The sequence below is a fragment of the Clarias gariepinus genome, chromosome 26 (genome assembly GCF_024256425.1).
Source record: "Clarias gariepinus isolate MV-2021 ecotype Netherlands chromosome 26, CGAR_prim_01v2, whole genome shotgun sequence".
Lineage (NCBI taxonomy): Eukaryota > Metazoa > Chordata > Actinopteri > Siluriformes > Clariidae > Clarias > Clarias gariepinus.
Window position 1 is genome coordinate 24,015,733 of NC_071125.1, and position 25,094 is coordinate 24,040,826.

The 25,094-nt window shown below is 39.5% G+C and overlaps 1 protein-coding gene across 4 annotated transcripts; it reads right to left on the bottom strand.

Annotated features, from left to right (window-relative positions):
* Positions 1-604: 604 nt before the first annotated feature.
* Positions 605-24,798, bottom strand: nup58 (nucleoporin 58). Of its 4 annotated transcripts, none has more exons than XM_053487346.1 (14): positions 24,380-24,798; positions 22,871-23,031; positions 22,266-22,298; positions 21,731-22,027; positions 17,896-18,064; positions 17,716-17,781; positions 16,783-16,957; positions 14,324-14,403; positions 12,983-13,101; positions 12,741-12,823; positions 11,826-12,030; positions 2,830-2,901; positions 2,463-2,558; positions 605-1,213 (listed from the first exon to the last, which is right to left on the bottom strand). In XM_053487346.1, exons 1-14 carry the CDS (start codon positions 24,469-24,471, stop codon positions 1,050-1,052), a joined length of 1,812 nt encoding a protein of 603 aa, XP_053343321.1. In that variant the 5' UTR covers positions 24,472-24,798; the 3' UTR covers positions 605-1,049. The 4 variants fall into 4 exon arrangements, with proteins under 4 accessions (XP_053343321.1, XP_053343320.1, XP_053343322.1 ...); XM_053487345.1 differs by having other exon boundaries at positions 2,463-2,561; XM_053487347.1 differs by lacking the exon at positions 2,830-2,901.
* Positions 24,799-25,094: the final 296 nt, after the last annotated feature.

Here is a 25,094-nt window from a genome sequence, read left to right on the forward strand (position 1 = left end):
CACAGTAGCTTACGTTATAGCAAAGAAAAACATTCCTACATAATTCCCTATTTATAATGGAAATAATCGTACTTTTTAAATTTCTTAAACTAGTTAAATATAATTAAAAGAACAATAGTGTGTCTTTTGGTGGCGGCATGGTGTCGTAGTGGTTAGCACTGTCGCCTCCACCTCGGGGTCTGTGTGCATGTTCTCCCCATGCTTGGTGGGTTTCCTCCCACTGCCTGAAGACATGCGGATTAGACTAATTGGTGTTTCCAAATTGCCACAGTGTGTGTGAATGAGTGCATGTGTGACGGATTGGCACCCTGTCTAGGGTGTACCCCGCCTTTTGCCCTAAGTGACCCTGTATACAGCGGTATAGATGATGAGAGTGAGTGTCTATTGGTAATATCTTTTCCATTGTTTATGTCATGTAACTATCCTCTGTATCCTTCTGTATTTACTTTATTCTGTACTATTATATTAATACTTTGTTCTTCGTCTTTCCTTTATGGTAATTAATGTATCCTAAAAAAATTTAAATCTAACTAGTTATATTATTATTATTGCTGTAATTAGGATTCCTTCATATTTTCTTATGCCAGATAACCAATGACACACATTGAAGAAATAATTTTCTTTTTTATTTATAAAGCTTTTTAATAAAGTCATAATGAACAACAAAAAAAAAAAGATTTTGTAATTACCATATAACAGACAATACAAAAAGAAACAGCAAAAAAAATCAGCGGCACAAAAACAACAATAGTTGATTAGGACATAAAAGGACGTCTTAGAGTGATGGACAGAACGAGAGGGACACTGAACTGCAGCACAGCTAAAAAGGAAAAAAACACTTCTGAAACACTAGATGGGCGTCAGTAATAATGAATGCGTGTCTGATCAGAGAACGAAACACAGATAAGACTGTATGAATCACAGAACATACATTCGTCCTTAAAACACATCCATCACAAACACAGGAGAAACCAGACACTCTGTCTGCCCTCCCTGTGACCTCTAACACTTTTATTTCCCTTTGTCCTGTAGTCATCTGCCCCGCTGTTCTATCTCTTGCCCCTCTTGTTGCCCGCTGGAGGTTTTTTCAGCTGCAGGACTCCGGTGCCAAAGCCAGCGCTCTGGGTCGGGGACACACCGAAGGTCAGCCCGGCCGAAGCGTTGATGCCCGGGTTACTGAAGTTAAAGCCTGAGGTGCTGGAGCTTCCAAACCCTGAGACATAACACAACAATAACAAGGATACATCACACACACACACAGGATAATCCAAAAACACACTCCCAGGTCTAAAGCAAGAAACCACAAACACATTCAGGAATTTGAAGTTGCCAGAACTACTGTTTACTGAACAGTTCCAGTTTTAAAAGGTGGAAAATTTTGCAATATACTCATTTATAATAATTTATAAGTAATTCATAATGTACACTACGTAAATTAACAAAACTAACTAGCTAACTAAGAAACTGAATGAGCTGACCAGCTGAGACAAAACAAGTTAACGCGATAAATTAACAAAACTATCTAACAAAGGAACTCTCTCGTAATGAAGGACTGTGGAGTTTTTTTTCCCTTTCAGGAAAATATGATAAAATTTTCATCTTTTGTTAAAAAAGGAAAACAAGGGAAAAAGAAAAAGGGGTTAAGTCGCTACTGTAGAATAAATCTGAACCGACAGTTTAATTTAGAGTGAATGCCAACTAGCATCCGTCTTAACATTTTATTTGTTGTTGTCCATGAATTTTTAATTTATTAATTTTTTTATGTTTTTGTCTACTCAGTTTGCATATACTGTACAGTAGAACCTCGACATACGAATTTAGTCCATTCTGGAGTCAAATTCTTAAGGCGAAAAATTAAAATTGTAAAACACACTTTTCCATAGAAAATAAGGTAAATGCAGATAATCTGTTCCATCTTGCACATAATGCAAAAAACCCAACAACAAACAACAAAAAAAATCATAAAATTCATAAACCCGCTTCGCTTGGCTTTCCACTGAAACAAACAAGTTTTGAACGGCTCCCGGACGTACGCGCAACTTCCATTATTATGCCGAAAATTCTTCCAATGCAAACTTCGTGCAAAATTTATATTCTTAAGGTGAAAATTTGAGATGAAGGAAATTCGTTTCCGCTGTATTTAGTTTACTTGGTCATTTTAAACAATCCAGGAACATTAAAATGTAGCAGAAGTGCTGAAATTCATAATGATTTACATTTAAAGGAACTATTTGTGAATTTCGGCACATCGAGAGTATTTTATCAATCAGAATAAACAGACATCAAGAACGGAGGATTCCTGAAAAAAAAAAAAAAAAAAGATTATAAAGTGCGCCAATTTTTCCATCTACAGCAGCGTTAAGAGGGAAAGGCTGAGGAACTGAGGAGGAGCCGGAGGAGGTGATGAGTGTGATGATGATGTTTGGCTCATACACAGTTAGTGACGGTGCTATGACACACACCTGCACTCAAGCTCCCTCCAGACGGCTTGTTAGCAGAAAACCCGAACGACGAGCCTCCCGCCGCCGAGGCGCCGAATGCCGGCCCGCTCCCGAAAGCTGCTGAGCGAGAGACATAAGCGAGTGGTTTATTTATAAAAAAAAAAGAAAAGAAAAAAAGAAAAAAACTACTCAGATGTTCTCACATCAAGATTATAAAATAAAGCAGAGAAAAAGGAGGAGAAGATCAAAGCAGGTTGTCTATCTGTCTACTGTTGGAGATCTACAGGATATCTGCGTCATTTAAGCAAGCGTGGTGCAGCTCAGAACAGCGATGGCTGAAAGCGAGTAGGGAAAGTGTGAGTGCGTGTGTATATAAAACAGCGGGTACCTCCGAGGCTGCTGGAGCCCATACTAGCGCTCATACCCGAGGCAAAAGGAGTCCCAAACCCCGCCTGAGATCCTGGGACAGAGAAAGAGAGCAGAAGAGCTTTAACTCTCAGAGCTGCGTCTCACTCCAGGGAGGAAAAACAAAAACCTCTTTCTGTGCGGTAAAAGACAGTGTGTGTGTGTGTGTGTCTTTGACGGTTCTTCAATTCCTTAAGTTCAGTTTTTCTAAAATTTTTCTTAAATAGATGTACATGTATGTATGCACACTGTACTGCTAAGGGTTACACACGTAAGAGATTAATATCCAAGAATGCCACTAATAACTGTGTTGTAGAGAAAATCTAAATCTACATTCGAGTCATACCCAGGCCTTTTGATGACATTTCTGGAGAATAAAGACTGCGAGTACGATGATGAGACTCTCGGCTGCGGTAAAACATTTGAACGGTGCACACGTCTTAAAGAAGAATGACCATCAACGGCCACCTTGCGGAAGAGGCGCGTCTGTCGGTGTGTGAACTGTACATACACACACACAATCATTTACCAACACCACTCGCACATTACAGTCCTGACTTCTCTTCAAAACATTTCCACATGTTTGCATTCCACTTTAAAAGGAGTTCCTGGGAGGCCGGTGCTCTGAAAAACTCTCTACCCTGATGGTGTCCAAGCACTAGTGATACTCGGGGATAAGCGCATTAGTGTAGCAGGAGATTATAAAAAGAAACAAAGGGAAGTCCCGCTTTGACTCGAATGCACCTTATTTATAAGGTAATAAGTTATTAATTATACATGTTTGAAGTTCAGTACTGGATTCATGATCGATGTTATAACTTCAATGACATGCGGTAAGGTGATATTATAATGTAGTAACAGTGTTGTAGATACTGTTATAAGATATAAAGCACTTTACTTAATGATTCTTAAAACATCCATAAAGTATTAAAAGTTCCATAGAAACATGTAACTGAAATTTCCTTTGGGATTTATAAACCATCTATCCATCAACTAGTAAGGGGAATCACCAGAGGTCACCCGATACGATATCATATATAAACGATATCGCTACTAACAAGTGAACAGTTCACAGTGTGCCCCCTGTAGGACCACAGAGGAACAGCAACATTTAAAATGATAAAGATTGCCACACAGTAAACTGCAAAACATCACTGAATCGATCTTTCGGCCTCCGTCTTACATGCTATAATAACGTACGACAAATGCTTGGCTTAAAAGTTTTAATTTTACTACGTTATGTATAACATCCATTGTTAATGAATAATAAAAACAAAGGAATGTCATGCAATAGTTCTAATGAGACGGATTCGTTGATTCAGCGCTAAAATGAAGAGCTACGCCGTGCGCCCAAGGTGCTCCTTGTTCCTTTGATTTATTTATTTTTGGTTAATGCGTGAGAACAGGATTTAATTAATAATAAGAGTAATAAAAGTGATACTTCCAGAACATTTTATTAAACAGAATTATTACCCTTCAGGACATCAAGCGACCCGTGTGTGTGCGTGCGAGCATTTTTACTCACTTTGTTTTTTAAAAAAATATATATTTCTGACGTCTCTCTTTCGTACCTTGTGTGAACTGGTTCGATCACTAACGCTCACTATTTTGTAAAACCTACGAATAAAATAAGCACAAGTACAACAATGCAGCTCGGTCTTATCCAAATATAGAATATAATCACAGTGTTATAAAACTGTGACAAGGCATCATATACGACGGGAATTTAATATTAATTTATTTAAAAATAATAAATTTTGTGAACGATTTTGCGCTCCTGTCTCGTTTCCTTTTAGCTGGCTGATTTTCTTAAAAAAAAAAAACTTTTAAACAGTTAATTTGTTTTCCTTTAAAAAAAAAAAAAGGGAGAGAGATGCACAGAAACAAATCAGCATCTCATCCAAATTTTTTTCCATGAATAAGTGACTAGTCAGTCAAAAAGAAACAGACAAGGGCTTTTCTTTTTTTTCTTCAAAAGAAGCTGATTTATTGTGAATTTAAAGCACTTACATAGAACATGACACACAGTTTCAGGACAAACGGATTCCTACTCGCTGTTCGCTTGATTGAAGTTAATTTAAAATAATAATAATGATAATAATAAAAATAAAATAAAATGCAGTTAAAACAGCGAACCCAGATTCATGTGTACTGTTTATTGTGCTGTTTATAGCGCCAAAGGCACTGATTGACACACACATGGGTGATAAATAAGATTAGCACTGAATATGCGTGTTATTGTGTAAACGATCCGAATCACAAACCTCTGAACTCCTGAGGTCGAGCTCCAAAGTACCGCGTAAAGAGTAAAATCTGTACAATAACGTAACGGCATGCGGGTTATTAGAGTTCAGGTGTAGAGGGTGGTCTAAGGATTGTTCTCGCATTGCAAAACCGCTAGCGTTCAGTGTTTTTAACCCCTGCGTTACACGCTGGGGGCCGACTCTAATGACCTGTGGGGAGCGTGGCTTGTCCGGTAGCTCCATACAGCTACTAATAAGCATAAGTATTAGCTTTATCCTCAAATCAGATTAGCAAAACCTTTCTTGCCAAAAACTTTCACCAGAGACACAAAAATGTATCAATGGCTGTGATTAGAAACTGAGAAAACGTCAGAGTGAACACGTGCTCTTAGATTCACACGGTATAGTATAGTAAACGGTATAGTAAAGTATAAAACCCCAGCTCAGCTTTATCACACATCGGTGCCAACGTAGCGACACCCTTTCCACATAACGTCCCACGTTTATGATTAAAGTGTTTCACGATTTATTATTTCCTTAAGAATCAGATCAAACTACAGGCTTTTAAATACCTCACTTCACTCAATAAACACTCATATTAAAGGAGAAACTCTTTTTATTTTTAACACAAACTCTATAAACTTTATGTGAAGGGTGTGTGAGTGTGTGTGTAAGAGATTTATGACAAACGAGATAACACCAAGTCATTTCCCATGACTGAAAAAACCACGAATGAATAGTTTTCCTGCTAAATCCACTTCTAATGGACGTCTAAGGGCAGATGTTGTTGCGATAAAAAAAAAAAAAAAAAAAAAAAAAAAAACGCTTTAGAGCGGAACAGAAAAGCGCTAACGCAAAACTTTGAGAAAAAAGTATGAAATCTGACACTGTTTTATTATGGTGAACTGGTATGTTTGGATGCTGTCTTCCTCACTCTCATCGATCACTCAGGTTTGTTGACGGTGTGGTGATTGTTTGCTTTACATCTCAGTTCCCCCTCATGTCTGTGTTTCCTTCTGGCTCTCCCTTTTAGTTATGATGTCATAGTTAGTCCTGCTGGAGTCTCTGCTTGCACTCTACACGAAATATACATTCACATTATACATTATGTGACTGCGAACATACCTAACTGTTATCTCTCCTCTTCTGCTCTCCCTCTCCTGTTCCCTCTCCCCCGATCTCTCCTCCCTCTCTCTGTCGAGCTACACATGTCGTTCCTGAGCTGCCAGTGATCCAGACTCCCCCTGCCCTCCGGACCTGTCTGACCCATCCTGGTGCCCCGCTTCTGGTTGGAGATGCATGGATGCCCCGTGTGTCTCTTTGGGATGAGTCTGGTGTCTGGGGACGGTTCCACTCTACCATAAAGACGGTTCTGGCCTCGACTGGTGTTGACAGCTGTTTCTCTGAGGACTTGACTTGGCTGCAGTTGCTCGATAGTTCAAGATTGCAATTGTCTCCAATAACTACCTGGACTCCATATTTACATCAATTAACATCAACTGTTATACTGAACTTCCAGCCTCCTAACACACTGTATAAATGGAGATCAATTCCTGCTTTCTGTTTCACCCAGATGAGGATGGGTTCCCTGTTGAGGATGGTTACTCTTAAGGTTTATTCCTATTACCATCTCAGGGAGTTTTTCCTTGCCACTGTCGCCCTCGGCTTGCTTACCAGGGACAAACTGACCATCTTGATTCATGCACACTTACATTCCATACAGACTTAAATAATTTTTCTGATTGTGTAAAGCTGCTTTGCAACAATGATAATTGTTAAAAGCGCTATACAAATAAAATTTAATTTTACACGACACACATGGACAAACATTTTGTCATTTACATTACAACTAGAGATAGTAATCACCCGTCATCTCCGATACGACATCACAATATCTTAGTGACGATCGATTAATCTCGCGATTCTGTATGACGATTTTACAAATATTCTGATTCAATAATAAAATTTTTTTAAACCTTTAAAAAAGCGTTTTATACCATAGCTTTATTCAGCAGCTTCACAACTGAACATGAGTAATTAAAAATGTAGTAAATGTTCCTTATAACAGTTTTCTAATGTACAGCATTTAAACACTACAAACTAACTTCAAACTAAATTATACACAAAGCTACACTGTTGCTGAGCAGCGCGTATCTGTCATCCGCCATCATTACCATTTCTAAACAAAATTAGCAAATAGTTCACTCCTACCACACAGAATGATAATGTGTGAATAGTTCAGAGTGCACCACCTGTAGGATTATAAAAAAAATGGCAACATTTTACCCTAACAAAAAGTCTTAAGTGTTTTTTGCACAGGTGTCAGCACATGGGTAGGTGTGTGTGTGTAAGACTGGTGTAAGAGCATGTGTTAAGCGGATTTAAGACCATTTCGCTCAGAGTTCACGTAAAAAAGCCAATCTGAAGCTTTTTTTTTGAAGCACACAGCTTTTAATAACGTAGCGCCATAAAATGCGTTACTGTTTCACGACTTGGAAGTTTTTGCACTGAACATCTGCCCTGAGACTTCCTAATACAAATAAATTCAAGCTCTGTTTTTATCAATCCAGAGAAACATGTTGAAAAGATAATCTGTGACTTTAAACACCCCACACATACAGTGAATAGAGATAAAGGAATAGATTAATTATTATTATTATTTTTTTAAACGATAACGTCCTTAGCAGTCGACACAAAGAAAGAATAAAAAACGAGCAGCTGTTTAATGACGACAAAGGCGGATATTTCAACGCTGCGTCGATAAATACTGAATCGTCTCGGTACAAAAATTCACAGCAGCAGTATATTTAAACTCCTCGCCCTTCACGTGGGCAGTGGGAACATGGTAGCCCTTAAGGACACGCCTAAAAAAAACAAAAAAATGAGCATATGTTCCTATATAAAAGAAAAACCAAACCTCAAACACCACACATATGCACACACACACCCTGTGGTTTACACTGATGTGGTGGTGTACAAGCTCTCCTTGTAGTTTAGGATGAAATGTGAGCGCGGCTTAAAGGCACAAATTAAGGCGGCTCAAAGTTCAAGCTCTCTCGGTTCTGGAAATATAAATAAGATGTATATAAATAAAGGGATGCATGGATACTGATACTGGTGTCAGGAACTGGTCCAGTGACGAAATCCCAGCATCGCAAAACGAAATGACTGAGACGGAATTATGGGAAAATTTTTAACAAGATTAACGAGCAAAACAGAAAAAAAATCTGTGTAAAAACATCACGAGGAAGATTGTCAGGATCTGAACGCACAGCTTAAAACATCTGGAGATACATCTGTACCGACGCAACAGTTGAAATAAATGGACACGACAATCAGAAAGTGATTATTATCTTTAAAGAAAAAAACAAAAAAAAAAAAAAACAAGTCTGACCCTATTAAAGCTGTATTTCCAGAGGATTAGAAGTAGACGTGAGACAGATCACACTGCACATGGTTCGGATCGGGAAATAAAAATCTAATTTCTAATCGGAAAAAGACAAAAATAAAATGAATAATGGGAATATTTTTTCCTCATCCGTTTTGTTGAAGGTCTAAATCATGACTATAAAGGTAATTTTGTATAAAAGCTTACCTTTGAAGTGCAATATGGGGGATGATTATTTGTTTCTTTTCTAATGTGGACACGTGATTTTTAAAATTTACTCTTTTTCACTCTTTCCTTCGAACGAAAAAACAAAACTTAACAAATGAACAAGTGAGCTTGGCTACTTTTATTATCTTCGTAAAATAAAAAAAGATTTTGGTTAATTTTAGTAAAACGAGGTGTGTTTATTTAACTGCTCTAGTTCTAGAACTGATGATTTATTTATTTATTTTTAATAAAGCGAGATTTTGACAGTGTGCTCTGGCAACCTGGTCCGTTACACCTCTAATAGTGAATGAGGATCGAGTTGAACTGTGAGGTTTAGTGAATTCCTGTACAGTGATGCCTAACAGGCTGATAATCTCCCTCTGTCTGTCTGTCTCTCTGTCCCTCTCTGTCCTGTCGTCGTGAGTGTCATCATGATCCGCATCTCCAATACCCCCCTCCCCCAATGTACGCTCCCACTTATTCACTCATCTACAGACAGAAGGAGATTTGTATTAACATCATACAATAAGAGATTGCAAAAACAAAAACAAACGCTAACTGTAACAGGAACGCCGCTTAGCGTTAGCGCTCGGCAGCGTGCTACAAACAGGACGCGATTGTGCAACATGTGCAAGACACAATGTCACTTTTGTTTATTCAGATCAATGTAAATGTGAACCCCGTGTCACATGGCGCTATACACGAGGACACGTCTTCTTGTGCGTCACCGTGCGATCGCGCAGGGGAAACACGGCGGCCGCACTTACACCTTTAAACGTGAACAATGGAACGCTCAAAGTGACTTGTTTCAGTATTGATGCACCCCTTCACATATTAAAACAGTCGAACGATGTGTAAAAGACAAGAACGCAAGCCCTTATTAAACGACTTAACGCAAAATAAAAAAAAAAAAAAAAAAAAAAAAATATATATATATATATATATATATATATATAATAATTATTTCCTGCAACTGCTCCTGTGTGTAAAGTTTACACTCTGACTGCAGGACGAGTGATCTGTCGTTCGGTTATAAATACGGAAGACGGGGAGAAAAAAATAAAATAAATAAAGAAGAACTATTTAATCAAATACAAACAGAGGCTCAGTCTCGCAGACACTCATCCCAATACTTTCAGCCCATCTGGCTCTTATGCAGATTAGCTTAAACACACACACACGGGCGAGCGCGCACACAGGGTTAGTGTTTAGCCGCTACAGGAAACTGTGATCAGAGAGGCTCGAACACACTCGCTTCGTCTCCTACACTGTTAGTTCCAGATGATGTACGAGTTGAATCAAAATTCAATTACCAGGATGAGAAACGCACGTGTGTGTGTGTGTGTGTGAGAGAGAGATTAAAGAGCACCGTAATTATGTCCGATGATCCAATCACCCCTCATATCTGTAACCGGTTATCATCGTCGAGGGAGGGACACACCATGGTAACGCGGATAAGCACGGTATGCACGCGTGTGTTTAAATACAATACTACATTCAAAAAACTAACATCCAGTAAATCAGTAGAAAACTGCATAGGCTAAATACTTTGTATAAAATAAATTCATATTCTTAAAAGTGTTAGTACTGATAAAAGCAGTTTCTGTGTGTGTGTGTGTGTGTGTGTGTGTGTGTGTGTGTGTGTGTAAAACACATTCCAATAGGTTTATCACATTCAATTAGTCCAAAATCATTCACGCAATTCCATGCACATTATATCGGAATCATATTGTTATAAATCGCTAAAAAGAAAACAACTAAACAAAAATAAAACAAACAAACAAAAACAAACAAGAAGTTAGCACTGAGTAAACAGAACTGAAATGTAATTAATTTCTAAACAGATTTCTTTTTTATATAAAGCATAATTACTCATTTTGATTTAATGTTACTGAAGTGTTATAAATCTACAAACGCGTATTTTAATTCTATTAAAAGCCAACAGAGACGAACTATAAAATCATTATTATTTAGGAAACTGATAAAACAGATAATTCTAAAGATTTATGTTAATATTTAATCATTTAGAAAAATCGTTAAGTTTAATATATATATATATATAAAAAAAAAAAAAAACACTTGGGTTAAGTCATGTGATCATACGACGCAATGCTATCTCTTTTAAGAAGATCATCTCTGACATCATCAGCGTGCGCCTCACCGGAGATATTTTGCATTAAATAATCTAGTGTTTGTTTTTAAACACTTGACCGGACAGTGTGCGTGGTGTGAACGCGACTTCAGTATCCGTGTGTACCGATTAGAGTTTTTTATTTATTTTTTTTTTTTTAAGTCTGAAGGGTCACACACTGATGACATCATAACGATGATGAATCACATAACAGATGATTTGTAATCAATTATATCGCACATGTTTAAATAATTATTCTGGGTATTTTAATTTTTTTTTTCTTTATCTATTTTGTAAATTAAAGCTGAGATGAAAACTCCAGAAGGTGAAACGATGTTGATTTCATCATGTTTAAAGATGGTGTCATTAATAAAAACCGACACCTCCAACGTAAAGAGGTTGCAGATGAAGGACGAAGTGTTAAGTCTAAAAACTATCGCTACATAAGTGCTCTTAACAGCCCTCGCTATCCAACACCAATTTTTATTAATTAATTTATTTATAAAACCTTAAACCTTGATTAGTGATCGTGATTGATCGAGTGTATAAAGTGTGTAAAAGGCAACGTCTTTGCGTTATTTCGGGATTAGTCTATGCACCAGTGCAGAGCGAGCACCCTTTAAATCAATCGCAGTTTAACATTGAGAGGTAAGTACCCTGTTATCCATCGCATTTTTTCCCCAAATGGTTACAGGATTAGTAAAAAAAATAAAATAAAATAAAACAAAACAATAAAAAAAAGACAGTGCAGTTTAAATCTCTTCTGCCTTCATTAAAATGTGAAATTCAGATAAAAAAAACAAACAAACAAACAAACATACGTAGAGCTGTGTTTGTTCCATCAGAAGTGCTCGGTTTCTTCAGAATAAACGTAGAAGGAAAATATACGACACAATGGTGGCGTACGCATTGAATACCCTCACTCTGACTTTACTTCCCTCTCTCTCTCCCTTACTCGTTCACAGCCTTAGAGGTCAGTTAGAGGTCTTAGAACTTGAAGGCGGTCAGACCTGGAGCGGGCTGCTGCTGCTGCTGCGTGAGCGTGGCAGCCATGGCCACTGCGGCGGCGCTCGGGACAGAGCCGAAGGGCGTGGGGCCGGTGGTGACCCTCGGGGCGTTCTGCAGTTTGCGGCTGGCGCTGCGCTTCGACTCGAACACGTCCGTCGTGTCGTCCAGGAAAGCTCGCCTGTAGCTCAGGTATTGGTGTTTTAACACCTGCAGGGGGCAGAAGGAAGTCGGTTACGGTTAAGAGGTCATGATTAGTCTAAAAAACAAATCAAGTCGTGCTTTTCATTAAAATTGTGAACTCTAAAGAAAGCGGCTTTAATTTGATATCGCTAATGTTTATCTCAAGACGCTATATTTTTTGCATGTTTTAAAAGTATTTAAAACTACTGTTGCTTATTGAATATATGTCACAGCTTGTACAAAATCTCTTTTGCAGCCAATCTTCCGCTCCACACTCCGATCCAGTAGGTGGCGATATTGCTCCAACGTTAAAAAAAACTCAAACGATGGAGCAACAGCAGTGATAATCTTGCAAAATAAGTGGAGAAGATGGAAGCTGGTCAATACGTACAAGGTCTGTAGTTTATCGAAATCCTTTTAAAAGTGTGAATCGATTTTGAACCATGATTCGACTCGTTGAATTAGTCAATCAAGTTGACTTTTCACTATGTGATCTTTTCTGTTCCAACTTTACCTCAGGATTATTTCCACAAACCAAAGTCACATGTTGTACAATATAACGCAAGACATCGCTCTGCTTTCAGTCTCCTTTAGCGCCCCCTAGCATCTGTGCACCAGTAATGTATTAGAGTTCTTGCTGGAATGGCGATCATTTATTACAATTCAGATTAAATGAGTTTTTAAACAACGCATTAGATTTCCTATTAGTGATGGTGACTTCAAATACACACACATACCTTAACATTCTCATGAACGGCTTGCAGCTGTGCAGCCAGGGCTACAAAGGTCTGGTAGAGCTTCTGCATGGCCATGGACAGATCTGTGTACACACACACACACATACACAAGAAAGGAGATAACTTCAGTACACATCAGACTGTAATTAATATTAAAAATCAAATCTCTTCAATGAATAAAATGGTGTGCAAGTAACCATTTACTGGGGGGGGGGTTGCACAAACTTTTAGAGCCGTACTACCTTGAGGAGTGATGTGAGAGCCACTGCTTTGTGTGGTCAGGTGGTTCTCCAGTTCCTCGATCTGCTGCCGGTACTGCTGTAACTGCACCTCGAACTGCTCAACCAGCGCCCGGAAGTAACTACACACACACACACACATAGTTAAAGCCATACTAGATCGTTGTCTCTGTTAAAGCTTTGCGCTTCTGTCGTCGTGGTTGTTGCCATCATGAGACAGGAGAGGATTTTACCACTAACATAGATTAGTACACAAATATGTGATCTAAGACACAACACTAGTGTGTGTAGCGTGGACAGAGGCACAGGTGTTTTGCTGAACGTAAATGTACTACACACTATTACCCCACAGAATCGATGTAAATCATCAAACGGTGATTATTAGGGCTGTGACTATGGAATAAGATCGCTGTCAAAAATATTCATGCGTAAAAAAAAAAAAGTGTGTGTAATTCTGTCTTTTGTCCGAGTTGGATTCCAAAGTCTACAGCCACGCCAGCTTACAGATACGAGATTTTGTGTGTTTGTTACAATACAACTCAGATGTGTAATAACACAAAAATGTAAGTCGCTCTGGATAAGAGCGTCTGCCAAATACCTAAATGTAAATGTAACTCTGAAATATACAAAACTCGTTTTTACAACTCCTCTGTTTTACGGACGAATTGCGAAATTACGCACACGAATGCTGTGTGTTAAACCACTGTCAAAAATACGTCATCAAGGCCACATGCACAGGCATTACTATCCGAGGGAAGAGGAATCGATTCGGCGAATGCTCCCCGCCACCGTTTTAAACCACTGGCGCCAAAATGCCAGATTAGTAGCCGAGCGCTCTCTCATCGTCTCGTATCTGTAAGCTGTCGTGACCGTAGATTTTGGAATCCAACTCAGACAAAAGACAGAATTACACACAAATTTTTTTTACGCACGAATATTTTTGACAGTGATCGTATTCCATATGTGACTTCCTACTCTACAGCTCCTCTTCTGTCTAAAGCAGCTGCCTCTAGTGGACTGTGATGGTACTGCAAGTAGGCTGAGAATTGTCAGTTACAATAAACTGTTTTAATTTTTTTTTATTCACATTAAAATAATAAAACAGTTTAATAAAATTTTATGTGTATAGCACTTTTAAACAAATGGACATTGCTACAGCCTAAAAATAATAAAAAACTAAAGGTATACATGTTTAAAAGGAAATGTATATATTTATAGCTTAATCAGTTTATCCCTAATGAGAATATATATATATATATGTTCTGAGGATCTTTTCTAATAATAATAATAATTATTATAATTTTTTTAATTATAATTTTTTTCAATCCTGGACAGTTTACTCACTCGGACGGAGCCGTGTTTTCGTGCTGAAGTCCAGGAGGAGTTTTCTGGGTTCTCAGTGCGATGTCAGCGTTCTTCAGCTCCTGCACAGAGGGAAAAATTCACACCTTACAAACGACTGATTTCAGGTAAAAAGACACGAGCTGGAAATAAAGTTAGATACAAAGTGTAATTCTGTAACAGATGGAGCTGCGTGAATAAAGGGTGTTAATTTATTTCATCACATGTCACGCGCCCCTGAGTCTCAGCACAGATGTAAATCAGAACCACGGTTTCTCACAGCTTTCCTCTCTGTCTGAACACATGCTTGTAAGTTTTAAGATTTTTGCTTCCACACCCTTAGATCTATTTTTCGTTTTACCCCCAAAAGGAATCTTTTTATGTGCTTTATTTATCTAGTTTGTTAAAAAAAAAAAAAAGTGTGATGTTAATCTAACGTTCCTAACCTAAACCTCTGTAGAGATATTCACATGGCGTTAGTATGGATGAGGTGACGTCTAGAATAATGCTTTAACACATCCGATCTGAGACTGCAATCGAAGTTAGTTACAGACAGCAATTAAACTCATGCTCGTGTTTCCATGGCGATGTTGTGCCTATAAACCTGGATGTTACATAAAACCAAAAAAAAAATTTTTATTTAGCAATAAACACATTTTAGAGTTAAAATGTTCTTCCCTGGATTGTTATGGCGTGTTTTTTTTTTTTTTTTTAGCATTATGAGGTCGTACATTGTTTATACGATGCATGTATGTATGAAACAAAAAAACAGAAATACAGTGGAACCTCGGTTTATAAACGCCCCAGAGTACGACCAAAGAACAACCATCCCAGGCTGCCGTTATCAGCTAAACGAAGGCATGAGGGCGTCACCCAGCATAAAAACATCCCAAACAAAAAGTAAATCTGAATAAATGTTGACAAATATATAGTGGCAAGCAAATGTTTGGGTACCCTTGGTCAAGATTTTTGGTTATTTTCTACAATTTTAATGTGAAAACAGGGTAAGCGTCACCTGGCAAAAGAATGGGAACCCCAGGAGACTTGAGCTCCCAGTTTACTTTGACCAAGATATCAGACCCTAATTAGCCTGTTAGGGTCATGGTGCATAGTTAGGAAAGGTCAAGTGATGCAAATTTCAAAGCATTCTACAGTAAATACCCAGACCCCTCTAACCGTGCTTCATCAATAAGCAGCAATGTGTTCCTCTAAGCAGTTGCCAAGAACTCTGAAAATGAAATTCATTAACGCCCAAAAAGCAGGAGAAGACTAAGAAGATAGCAACGTGTTTTCATGAACTGCTTTTTAGAAAGTGAACTATTCAGCGACGCCTGCACAAAAATTCAGCGTCTCAATTTTGTTACACAAGCCTGATGCATTTTTGAAAAAAAATCCTGTGGACCTTTAAACTGTGGAGTTAAAATAGAACTCTTTGGCCGCAATGTGCAAAGGTTTGTTTGGGGAACAAAAGGTACAAGAACTTCATGACAAGAACACCAGTCCAACTGTTACGCATGAGGGTGGATCGATCATGCTTTGGGATTATATTGCAGCCAATGGCACAGGGAACATTTCACAGGTAGAAGGAAGAACGGATTAAATTAAATTCCAACAAATTCTGAAAACAAATATAATTAATATCATGACAATAATAAAAAAGCTAAAGTTAAAAAGAGGATGGCTTCTACAAATGGATAATCCTAAAAACACACCTTTAAATCCACGATGAACTACCTCAAAAAATAAATGTTTTGTCACGGCCCTCAGAGTCTCCTCACCTACACATCACTGAAAATCTGTGGATAGACCCCAAAAGAGCACGCACAAGGAATCTCACTGAACTGGAAGACTGTTATAAGGAACGAAAATCCCTCAAACACGAACTGAAAGACTCCTGGCCGGCTACAAAGAGCATTTACAAGCTGTGCTACTTTCCAAAGGGGTGCTAATAGGTACTAATAGGTACCCGCTATTGCGGGCTCTTGTCCCATTATTATTTTAAAAATGTAAAAGATGAAAATAAAATAAATTATTTTGGTTTAAAATATAATAGAAAAGCATCATCTGTAACATAATGCCTTTTGGAGATAATTTTATCTCCCACCTGCTTAACTCTTTACAATAATCTTGATCAGGGGTGCCCAAACTTTGGCATGCCACTGTGTGCGTGTGTGTGTGTGTGTATATATAAAAGTAAATTGATCTCTCCGGATCTGTTTTTGCATATAATCATTGAAAGAACTATTTTTAAGAGAGATAGATGGATTTATACCTGCGTTCATTCTGTATGATTTACTGAGTCAGATTTCAGACCTGCTGAACCCAGACGCAGTTCCAGACAGTTTCAGGTCTTAGGGGAAAACGAATCTCTTAAACATTACACAATCATTTCGAATGTTTCTCCACACTAAGAGCTCAGCTGTGACCGGTGGCGTGCGCTCTCTCTCTCTCTCTCTCCGTACCTGCGCCGTTTCCATCTTCAGCTTGTCTATAGACAGCGCGTTCCTCTGCAGGCCGCTGGCGCTGACCGACAGCAGCTGCTTCAGGCTCTTGATGTCCTCCTGCACCTTCAGCATGGCTTTAGACGACATGCGGCTGATCTCCTCCTGAACCTGTTTCTGCTCCTTAACGAACTTCCTACACACATGCACAAACACAGGAAAATGTAATGAGTTATTTCTTAGAGCAATTTGATTTAAAAAATAATAAATAAAGTTCCAGGTTTTCTGCAGATCAACTTAACTTTCTTAAAGGAGACATGTGACGATATGATTTAAACACCAATGACAATTGAAACATTAACCAAAGTCAAATAAACCATTCCAAAATATATATTTATTTAGTTTATACTCTAGGCAATTTATATTAACTTACCAAACACAACCCGGCCTTATTTATCAAACTAATACAAACAGGATTATTTATAATTATTTTGTTTTCAGACATATGTTATTTATCATATTTTATTTATCGAGGCTAAGAGCAAATAAAGGCACAAATGATCGCATTAAGATGCCAATATTTATCAGCACAATTAATTAAAAGCACTCTTTCTTATGAATAAATTTTTTTTCTGAGATTTTCCCCCGATTGTGTCCAATTCCTCCCCGTCACTAGGGGGCTCCCACATTAGGGCTACTACTACCACTCAGTCAGGAGGGCCAAAGACTATCACGTGGTTCCTCCGAAACCACGTGACGCCAGTTGACCGCATCTTTTCAAACTGCTAGCTCACGCACCGTTGGGGGCGGAGTAATACACTCTCAGGACAGCGCTATCCGCTTTCGTGAGCTCACTGACGCCCCTGATTGGCTGTAGAGGCGTGATTAATGTGGGAGCACTAAGTACCTCTCATGATGTTCATGGAAAAAAACAAACAAACAAACAGAACATACTGGAAGTTGTCGACGTCCTGGCAGATGGGAGCGGGCAGGTTTTCATCTTTCAGTGCTTTACTGTCTCTAGAAAAACAAAAATTGTGACCAATCAGAGAAGAGCAAAATACAAGAATGCTGAGAGAGAGAGAGAGAGAGAGAAAGAGAGAGAACACGCGCAAGTGTGTGGGTTTAACTCACTCAGGTCGAGTTCCAGATAATTTATCACTTTTCTTCTCTGACGAGGCGCTAAAGTCGACTCCACCCAAACCCACACTTGGCGCCGGGGCAACCGGAGCCGTGGGCGCTGTAGAGGACGAGAGCAACCCACCTAAAGTCAGACCTCCGCCCAGAGTCGACTGTCCAAGACCTGAAACATGGAGACACGACACGGAGCTCAGAATGTGGATTTGGGGCATTGCTAGAAAGCAAAAAAAAAAAAAAAAAAAAAAAACGACTATTATTAATAATTAAAATCTCAAGTCTTCATCACACTTATTGCGAAGAAGCACCCACTGATTGTATTACTCTCACAGGACGCCATGTTGGAATGACTAAGCACGCGTTGTCTGTTCTTGAGCACACGCTGCCGTACACGCTCCCGCACGTGCTGTTAGAGACGAATAATCACTGGCATGGCCACATGGCAATTCCGCCTACGAAACTGTTCCAGCTGCCATGTTTGAGTGACATACTTAGCTATTTTTTTCGCGCAAACGTTTTCTCTGCTTGATGTAAAAGTCCACACGACGGCCTCGTTGCTCCATGGCGTCAGGAAACTTACTATGCATACGCAACTCAGAGGTATGTGACGAAGGAGAGCGAGAGAAAAAAAAATACTCGAGACTAAGTGGGTAGGCAAGCAAATTAAAAGTTAAAGTGGCGTCGAAGTTGATACAGCTCAGTAAGCTTCCTTTTCAACTACCGTTTCTCGATTCCTTTATCAAAATGGTGGAAAAAGGGATCGCCGCTTCCAAGTTTATCAGAAAGTAACGTAAAGCAAGGCGCTGCTGAAAAACAACACGTATCCCGGATGAGCGAATCGCACGCCAACGCCCTCTAACCGATGGACAATGTAAGTAAACTAGCTAGACTATTGCAACTATGAAAATCTGTGAGTAAACATTTATAATCAGAGTAATACAAACATGAAAACTTTAAATGAGAACAAAAGCTCATAGTTTACCGAGAAACAGCAAGACGTCTTCTTTATCTATCGGATGAGCAGAGTTTGTCAAAGGAGCCAAGATGGTGAATAACTGACTCCGTGCAGGCAGAAAAATGACACCCAGAGCTGACTATGTATTTAAACGCCATTGTGCAAAAATAAAAGTAAATAAAGTATATTTCTTTTTTTAAAGGCAAAAACATAAATGTTGGTATCTCCAAACCGCCACACGAAAGCAATGACATGGACAAAGAGGATCTTGAGAGATGCGCAGAAGTACTTTGTTTAACAAAGTACACCCTACATCATGCGTCTCATCCCTGCAAATCAGCACGCGGCTCTGACGTGATGTGATCAGTATTGACTGGCAAAGGGAAGTGTAAACTTCCTCATGTGAACTAACAATTAGTGATCTCCACATACTTTATAAAGTCCATCTTGTTTCCCAAAAAAAAAAAAAAAAAAAAAAAAATACCCTGCCTTCCTCAACGCCTCTCGCCCTGTAGCCCTGACAGTGAGGAAGAGCTTGGAGTAGCTGGTCTGGCACTTCATGTCCATAGTGGATCCACTACAGTTTGCCTAGGGTCCGAACCGCTCTACAGATGATGTCATCTCACACCTCCTTCACACATCACACTCTCACCTGTACACTAGAAGAGGGAATTACGTTAAAAATGTTTACAGTTTGGAGTTTAACACCGTAATTCCCTCCACACTCATCACCAAGCTGGAGCACCTGAGACTCAGTCCATCTGTGTGTCAGTGGATCTCTAACTTCCTAACTGGCAGACCACAGGCAGTAGAGGATGGGTAGACATGTCTCAGTCTCCCTCATCCTCAGCACTGGAGCCCCTCAGGGTTGTGTGCTGAGTCACTCTGTGGCCACTACCAACTCCACCACCATTAGACTGCCCTCGAAGGTGCTTAAGAACTTTGACTCCTAGAACTCATCGTCTGATCTGGAGCACATGCTGGTGTACATGCCGTTTGTGACAAATAATCACCGGCATGGTCACATGGCACTTCTGACCACAAAATTGTTCCAGCTTCCATGTTGGAGTAACAAACTTAACTACTTTTTAGTTTAAAAGTCGTCTCTGTACACATGGTTGCTTCATGTGACGTCCCGAAACGTCAAAGGATATGACATGCACTCAGAAGTATGTGACAAAAGAGGGGGGAAGAAGGGGGAGGGGAAAAAAACAAACAGTCGATGCTAACAGAGTGAGCAGGAACACCTCTTAAGGTCAAGAGATGCAAATTAAAAGTTAAAGTGGCATCGAAATCGATGGAGCTCAGTAAACTTCCTTTTCGACCACCGTTTCTTAATTCCTTTATCAAAATGGTGGAAAAACGGATCACCGCTTCGAGTCCATCAGGAAATAACATAAAGCATGACCTTGCTAAGAAACGCCACGGATCCGGGACAGTTGAATCGCACACCGACGCCCTACAACCGATGGACAAGGTAAGGTAACTAGCTAAACTACTGCAACCATGAAAATCTGTTCTGGAATAAACACTTAGAATCAGAGTAATACAAACATAAAAACTTTAGCAGAGAACAGAAGCTGATCGTTTACCCGAGGAACAGCAGGACGTCTTCTTTTTCTATCAGATGATTAGAATTTTTGTCAAAGGAGCCAAGATGGTGAATAAGAAACTCCGTGCAGGCAGAAAAGTGCCATCCAAAGCTTAGTGGGTATTTAACCGCCATTATGCAAAAATAAGAGTAAAAGATGAAGAAATAATAAAAACAATAATAAAAAAAAAATTTAAAGGCAAAACCCTGATGTTGGGATCTCTGAACCGCCACACAAAAGCAATGACTTGGACACGAAAACAAAAAAAAGAAGAAGAGGATCTGGAAAGATCTGCAGAAGTTGAGGCCAAACTACTTTGTTTAACAAAGCACATCCTATATGATGCGTCTCGTCTCTGCAAATCAGCACGAGGCTCTGACGTGACATGATCAGTGCTAACAATCAGTGATCTCTACATGGTTTATAAAGTCCATCATGTTCCCAAAGAAACCACACCCCACCTCTCGCCCTGTAGCCCCATCAGCAGTGAGGAATCAGCAGTGAGGAAAAGCTTGGAGCAGCTGGTCAGAGACTTCATCATCTCTTCTGCAGCGTTTAACACTGCAATTCCTTCCACACTCATCACCAAGCTGGAGCACCTGAGACTCCGTCCATCTCTAACTTCCTAACTGGTAGACATGTCTCAGCCTCCCTAACCCTCAGCACTGGAGACTCACAGGGTTGTGTCCTGGACATTACTTTTCTATTTCAATTCCACTTTTTTATGGCTAAAAGTTTTTTATATTTCCTATATTTGTATAATTTCTCTCATTTTATATTTTATACTCTTTATTTGAACATTATTTTTCTTTAAGATTTTAGGTCCTTGGTGGTCATAAGTGGTATAAGCATTTCACAGAATTTTTATTTTAATCAATTATTTTACAAAAATAAGCAGAAAAGAAGAGAAAGTGGATTGTTCTTCCACTTTTAGGCCTTTTCCAAGCACAGAAGACATTACATCTTAAAAAAGTGAGAAATCATAAAATATTTAAGTCTATGTATATGCTTTTATATTCATAAGTATGAATTTTTTTTTTTTTTTACCCAAATCTTTATGCTTATTTTTCTCCAAAACATTCAGTGCACCTGCAGCACTACAGCTCCGTCATTTGAGTAGATTTGTGAATAATTTACATTTCCTGCAGGTAAGTCACTTCTAAGTCGATTCAGAATCGAGTCATTGTAAAGTTCTCATCTATCCAAATTCGATAACACACCAGATCTCTGTTTAAACCAGACAAACACTGGGTGTGGGTGTCTTGGGTTACGAGTGTGTTCTCACCTGTTGAGCCCGTGCTGGAGAAGAGTGAGGAGCCGAGGCTGAGCCCGGTGCCTGGAGCTGCTGATGAGGCAGCTCCTAATCCTAATCCTCCTCCTCCCAGATTGAAGGAGAACCCTGTGTTTGATCCGGTCTGAGGCGCTGACGAGGTGATGACGGAGCCCAGACTCAGCCCGGTGGTCGCCGGGGCCGAGGTGGTGCTGGTGGCGGTGGCGGGCGTGCCCAAAGAAAACGGACTCGCTGAGGCCGCTGGTTTCCCGAATCCGAAGCCCGTGGAGACGGAAGTGGTGGCGGGAGTTCCTGAGAAACGAGATTCATTTCACTTAGACAACCGTTTCTTGAGAAATCTCATCAAATTGTTTCTGATCGATTGTCAGATCGTCACAACATGTCAGTTTGAACTGGTGCATCGAATGTGTTTTGATTTACATGACTCTGAGTTGACTCAGTCCAAAGAGTCACTTCTGGTGTCTTTATTAGAAATGTAAAAAGAAATTAAAAAGAGCGTCACAGTATTTTCTTATCAGTTACAGCTTACCCAAGGTGAGGCCGGTCGATGGTGCAGCTGCCCCTACAACAGACAGAACAAAGAATAATATAAATCAGGATCATAAAAACAATCAAAGTGAGCATGAAATTGGACCTGACATAATCTGTGACCGCGCTTGATTGAAAAAACAAAAAAGAATATAGATACTTTATTAGAGGGAGCGGAGCACATTTCTGCTTTTTTTTAAAAAAAGCTTTTTTCAGAGACTATACATCAAAATACAGCGGCAGAGCCTCTGGTGGAACTGACATATTTCTGATTTAAGGAGGACGACAAATGGGAGTCTCTAAACACAGTAAAGAAATCCAGAGTGATGTCTGAAAAGCCTCTCTGCAGAAGTGGTATACATATTCAAATACATTTGCGTAATCAGTGAAACAAACCAGGTGTTAGAGACAGTCACCTACAATCTAACAACAAGTAGACTGACATTATGAGATATCTAATCAGCCTCATCTCATAACAGCGCGGGATCATTTCTGTCTGACTACAGAAGCCCTGAGGGAATGAGAAGCCTGTGGACAGCATCAGTGCTGAAACAAGAATCTTGTTACCGTATAAACACTAGTGTGAACAGGGAACAGCGCTCGTACCCGAAGCAGGCGTGTTAAAGGAGAACCCTGTTGCCGGTTTCTGTGCAAACAGGGTGCCGCCGAGGCTCAGGGTCGAGCTTGTGGTGGTGCTGGTGTTGGTGCTGGGGGTCACCGCTCCCAAACCGCCAAAGCTGAAGCCGCTGGTTCCTGAAGCAGGAGTGCTGAAAGAGCGGAAGAGGTTTACAGTGGTTAAATGTGTGAACTGCAAGAAGTGCAGTGTATTAGGACATTATTATTACCAGTTTTAATTTTATGAATATTGTTTTTTATTTACTAAAATTAGTATCTACATCACTGAGGGCTTGATCAGACTGCAGACAGCTTCACAAATCTGATCTTTAGAAGTGACTGACTGCACATACTCGTATGTGAATATGATGAGATGGGATTTGGCTCAGCTCAGAGCGGTAGACCTAATCTGACACACTGCTGGTTTATCTGCATCGGTTGCCGTGGTAATGGCGGCCAACGCTCCCACGCAGCGTGATATTTCCTCATATAATCGCCCTCCTCCTCCTATGGGTTCCCTGTCGCCATCAGACATCTCACTTTGTCCTCTGTACAAGGACAACTGTTCTCCGTTTCTCTACTGCAGTTTAACCAGATGCTTATCCTGAAATCACGGTTAATTTACCTGCATGGAAAATTTAATCCTGCTTTTATGTACTCAGCAGCAATAGAGCCAATAGCAGGAAAGAAAGACCCTTAACAACCTCCTAAAGCACAAGAGAGTTCAGGAGTTTCTACCAATTTATCATTTTTATTTGCGTCTCCATTTCATTCATCGTCTCCTCACTCATTTTTTTCCCCTTCAGCGTGAAATCTGATTTAAGCGTGTAGAGCATTCAGGCTCCTCAAACTGGCAACGGATGTGGTTTGGTGCAAAAATCCGATTCAATTCAGACTACATGAAGGCAAACCGATTTCAATCTGGCAGCGCCACAAATTGGATCCGGTCAGGCGATCCGAACAGCTTTAAGAAATACCACAGGAAATCCAGTGTCTTCACATGTGTGCTCAAAAGTAAAGGTGCGTGTTAACATTTGTGCAACGTGACTAAAATGTGTCACACACTTCCTGCCCACCTGGTAAACCTGGCTATTAAGGCGGGGCTTACACTCTCTGCCTGTCAATCACAGTGATGCTAGCCAATCATGTGTCAGCTCGTGCATGTGGAAGAGGGCAGATAGCACTTTATTCCCACTTTCAGAGGAAAATAATTTCTTGGATTATTATTATTATTATTAAAATGTGATAGAAAAAAACCCACACCGCTATAAAACAAGCCTCACAAATCAACATCTTTCACTTTTTAAAACCATGCATAAATTTCGCAAATGAGAGCACAGCTGTGCTATAGTTTTGATATTAGCAACTTTAGAAATACTCCTGATTAACAATTTAATCTATAAATAAACAAAGGTCTTTAAAGTGTGTGAGAAAACTTTAGTTATCACTAGTTACTTATGTAGTTAGCAGGTTAAATGGTGTTGGATAAAGTTCTCGTACCTGGCTGCTGTTGCTACTGCTGGTGCTGGTGTTGCTGCGGCTCCTCCAAAAGAAAAGCCCCCTCCACCAGCTCCAAAATTAAACCCCGACATGTTTATAATTTTTGTATTATTATTATTATTATAGTAGTATTGTTGTTGTTGCGTTTGTTTTCACACTAGCGCGCGAGCTCTGTACAAAAGCAACTAGCTAACAATGCTAGCTTTTCATTTTTTCGTCCTCGTGCGCGCCATTAGACCCGTTAAAGCGTCGAGGAAAAAGTTGAAACAGCACACATCGACGATTAGATACCCCGCTCGCAATCTATACAATAACGACGCAAATATTACGAGTTAATAAGAATAAAACTGATACTAATAACGATGATAATACCAAAATTTCCACAAATTTGTTTCCGCGCTCAGCGTTTCTTCGTCAGCCTTTCCTCTGGCAGCTCGTTAGCGCCCCTACTGTACTGGAATAATAGAAATAATAATAATAATAATTATTATTAAAATATTTATTAGTACATGTATTATCTGTTTAGTTTCTGCAAAAACTTGCAGGTATCCTATATATATATACGTAAATATATACATATTTATTGATTATATTTATTCTGCTATAATTCCTTTGCAGAGTAAGCCCCGCCCAACAGCGGAAGAACAAACCGGAAGCTAACTGTAATGTATATGTTATTTAATCCCACCCGTATTCTTGGAAAAGTCCCGCCTCC

Bases quoted from the DNA above. Each gene is read 5' to 3' on its own strand.
- nup58 (XM_053487345.1), bottom strand. From the start codon at position 24,471: ATGTCGGGGTTTAATTTTGGAGCTGGTGGAGGGGGCTTTTCTTTTGGA. The intron at 18,065-21,730 runs GTGAGAACACAC...TCCATGTTTCAG, and splicing joins CTCCAGCACGGGCTCAACAG to GTCTTGGACAGTCGACTCTG. The intron at 1,214-2,462 runs GTGTGTGTCATA...GTTATGTCTCAG, and splicing joins TGGAGGGAGCTTGAGTGCAG to GGTTTGGAAGCTCCAGCACC.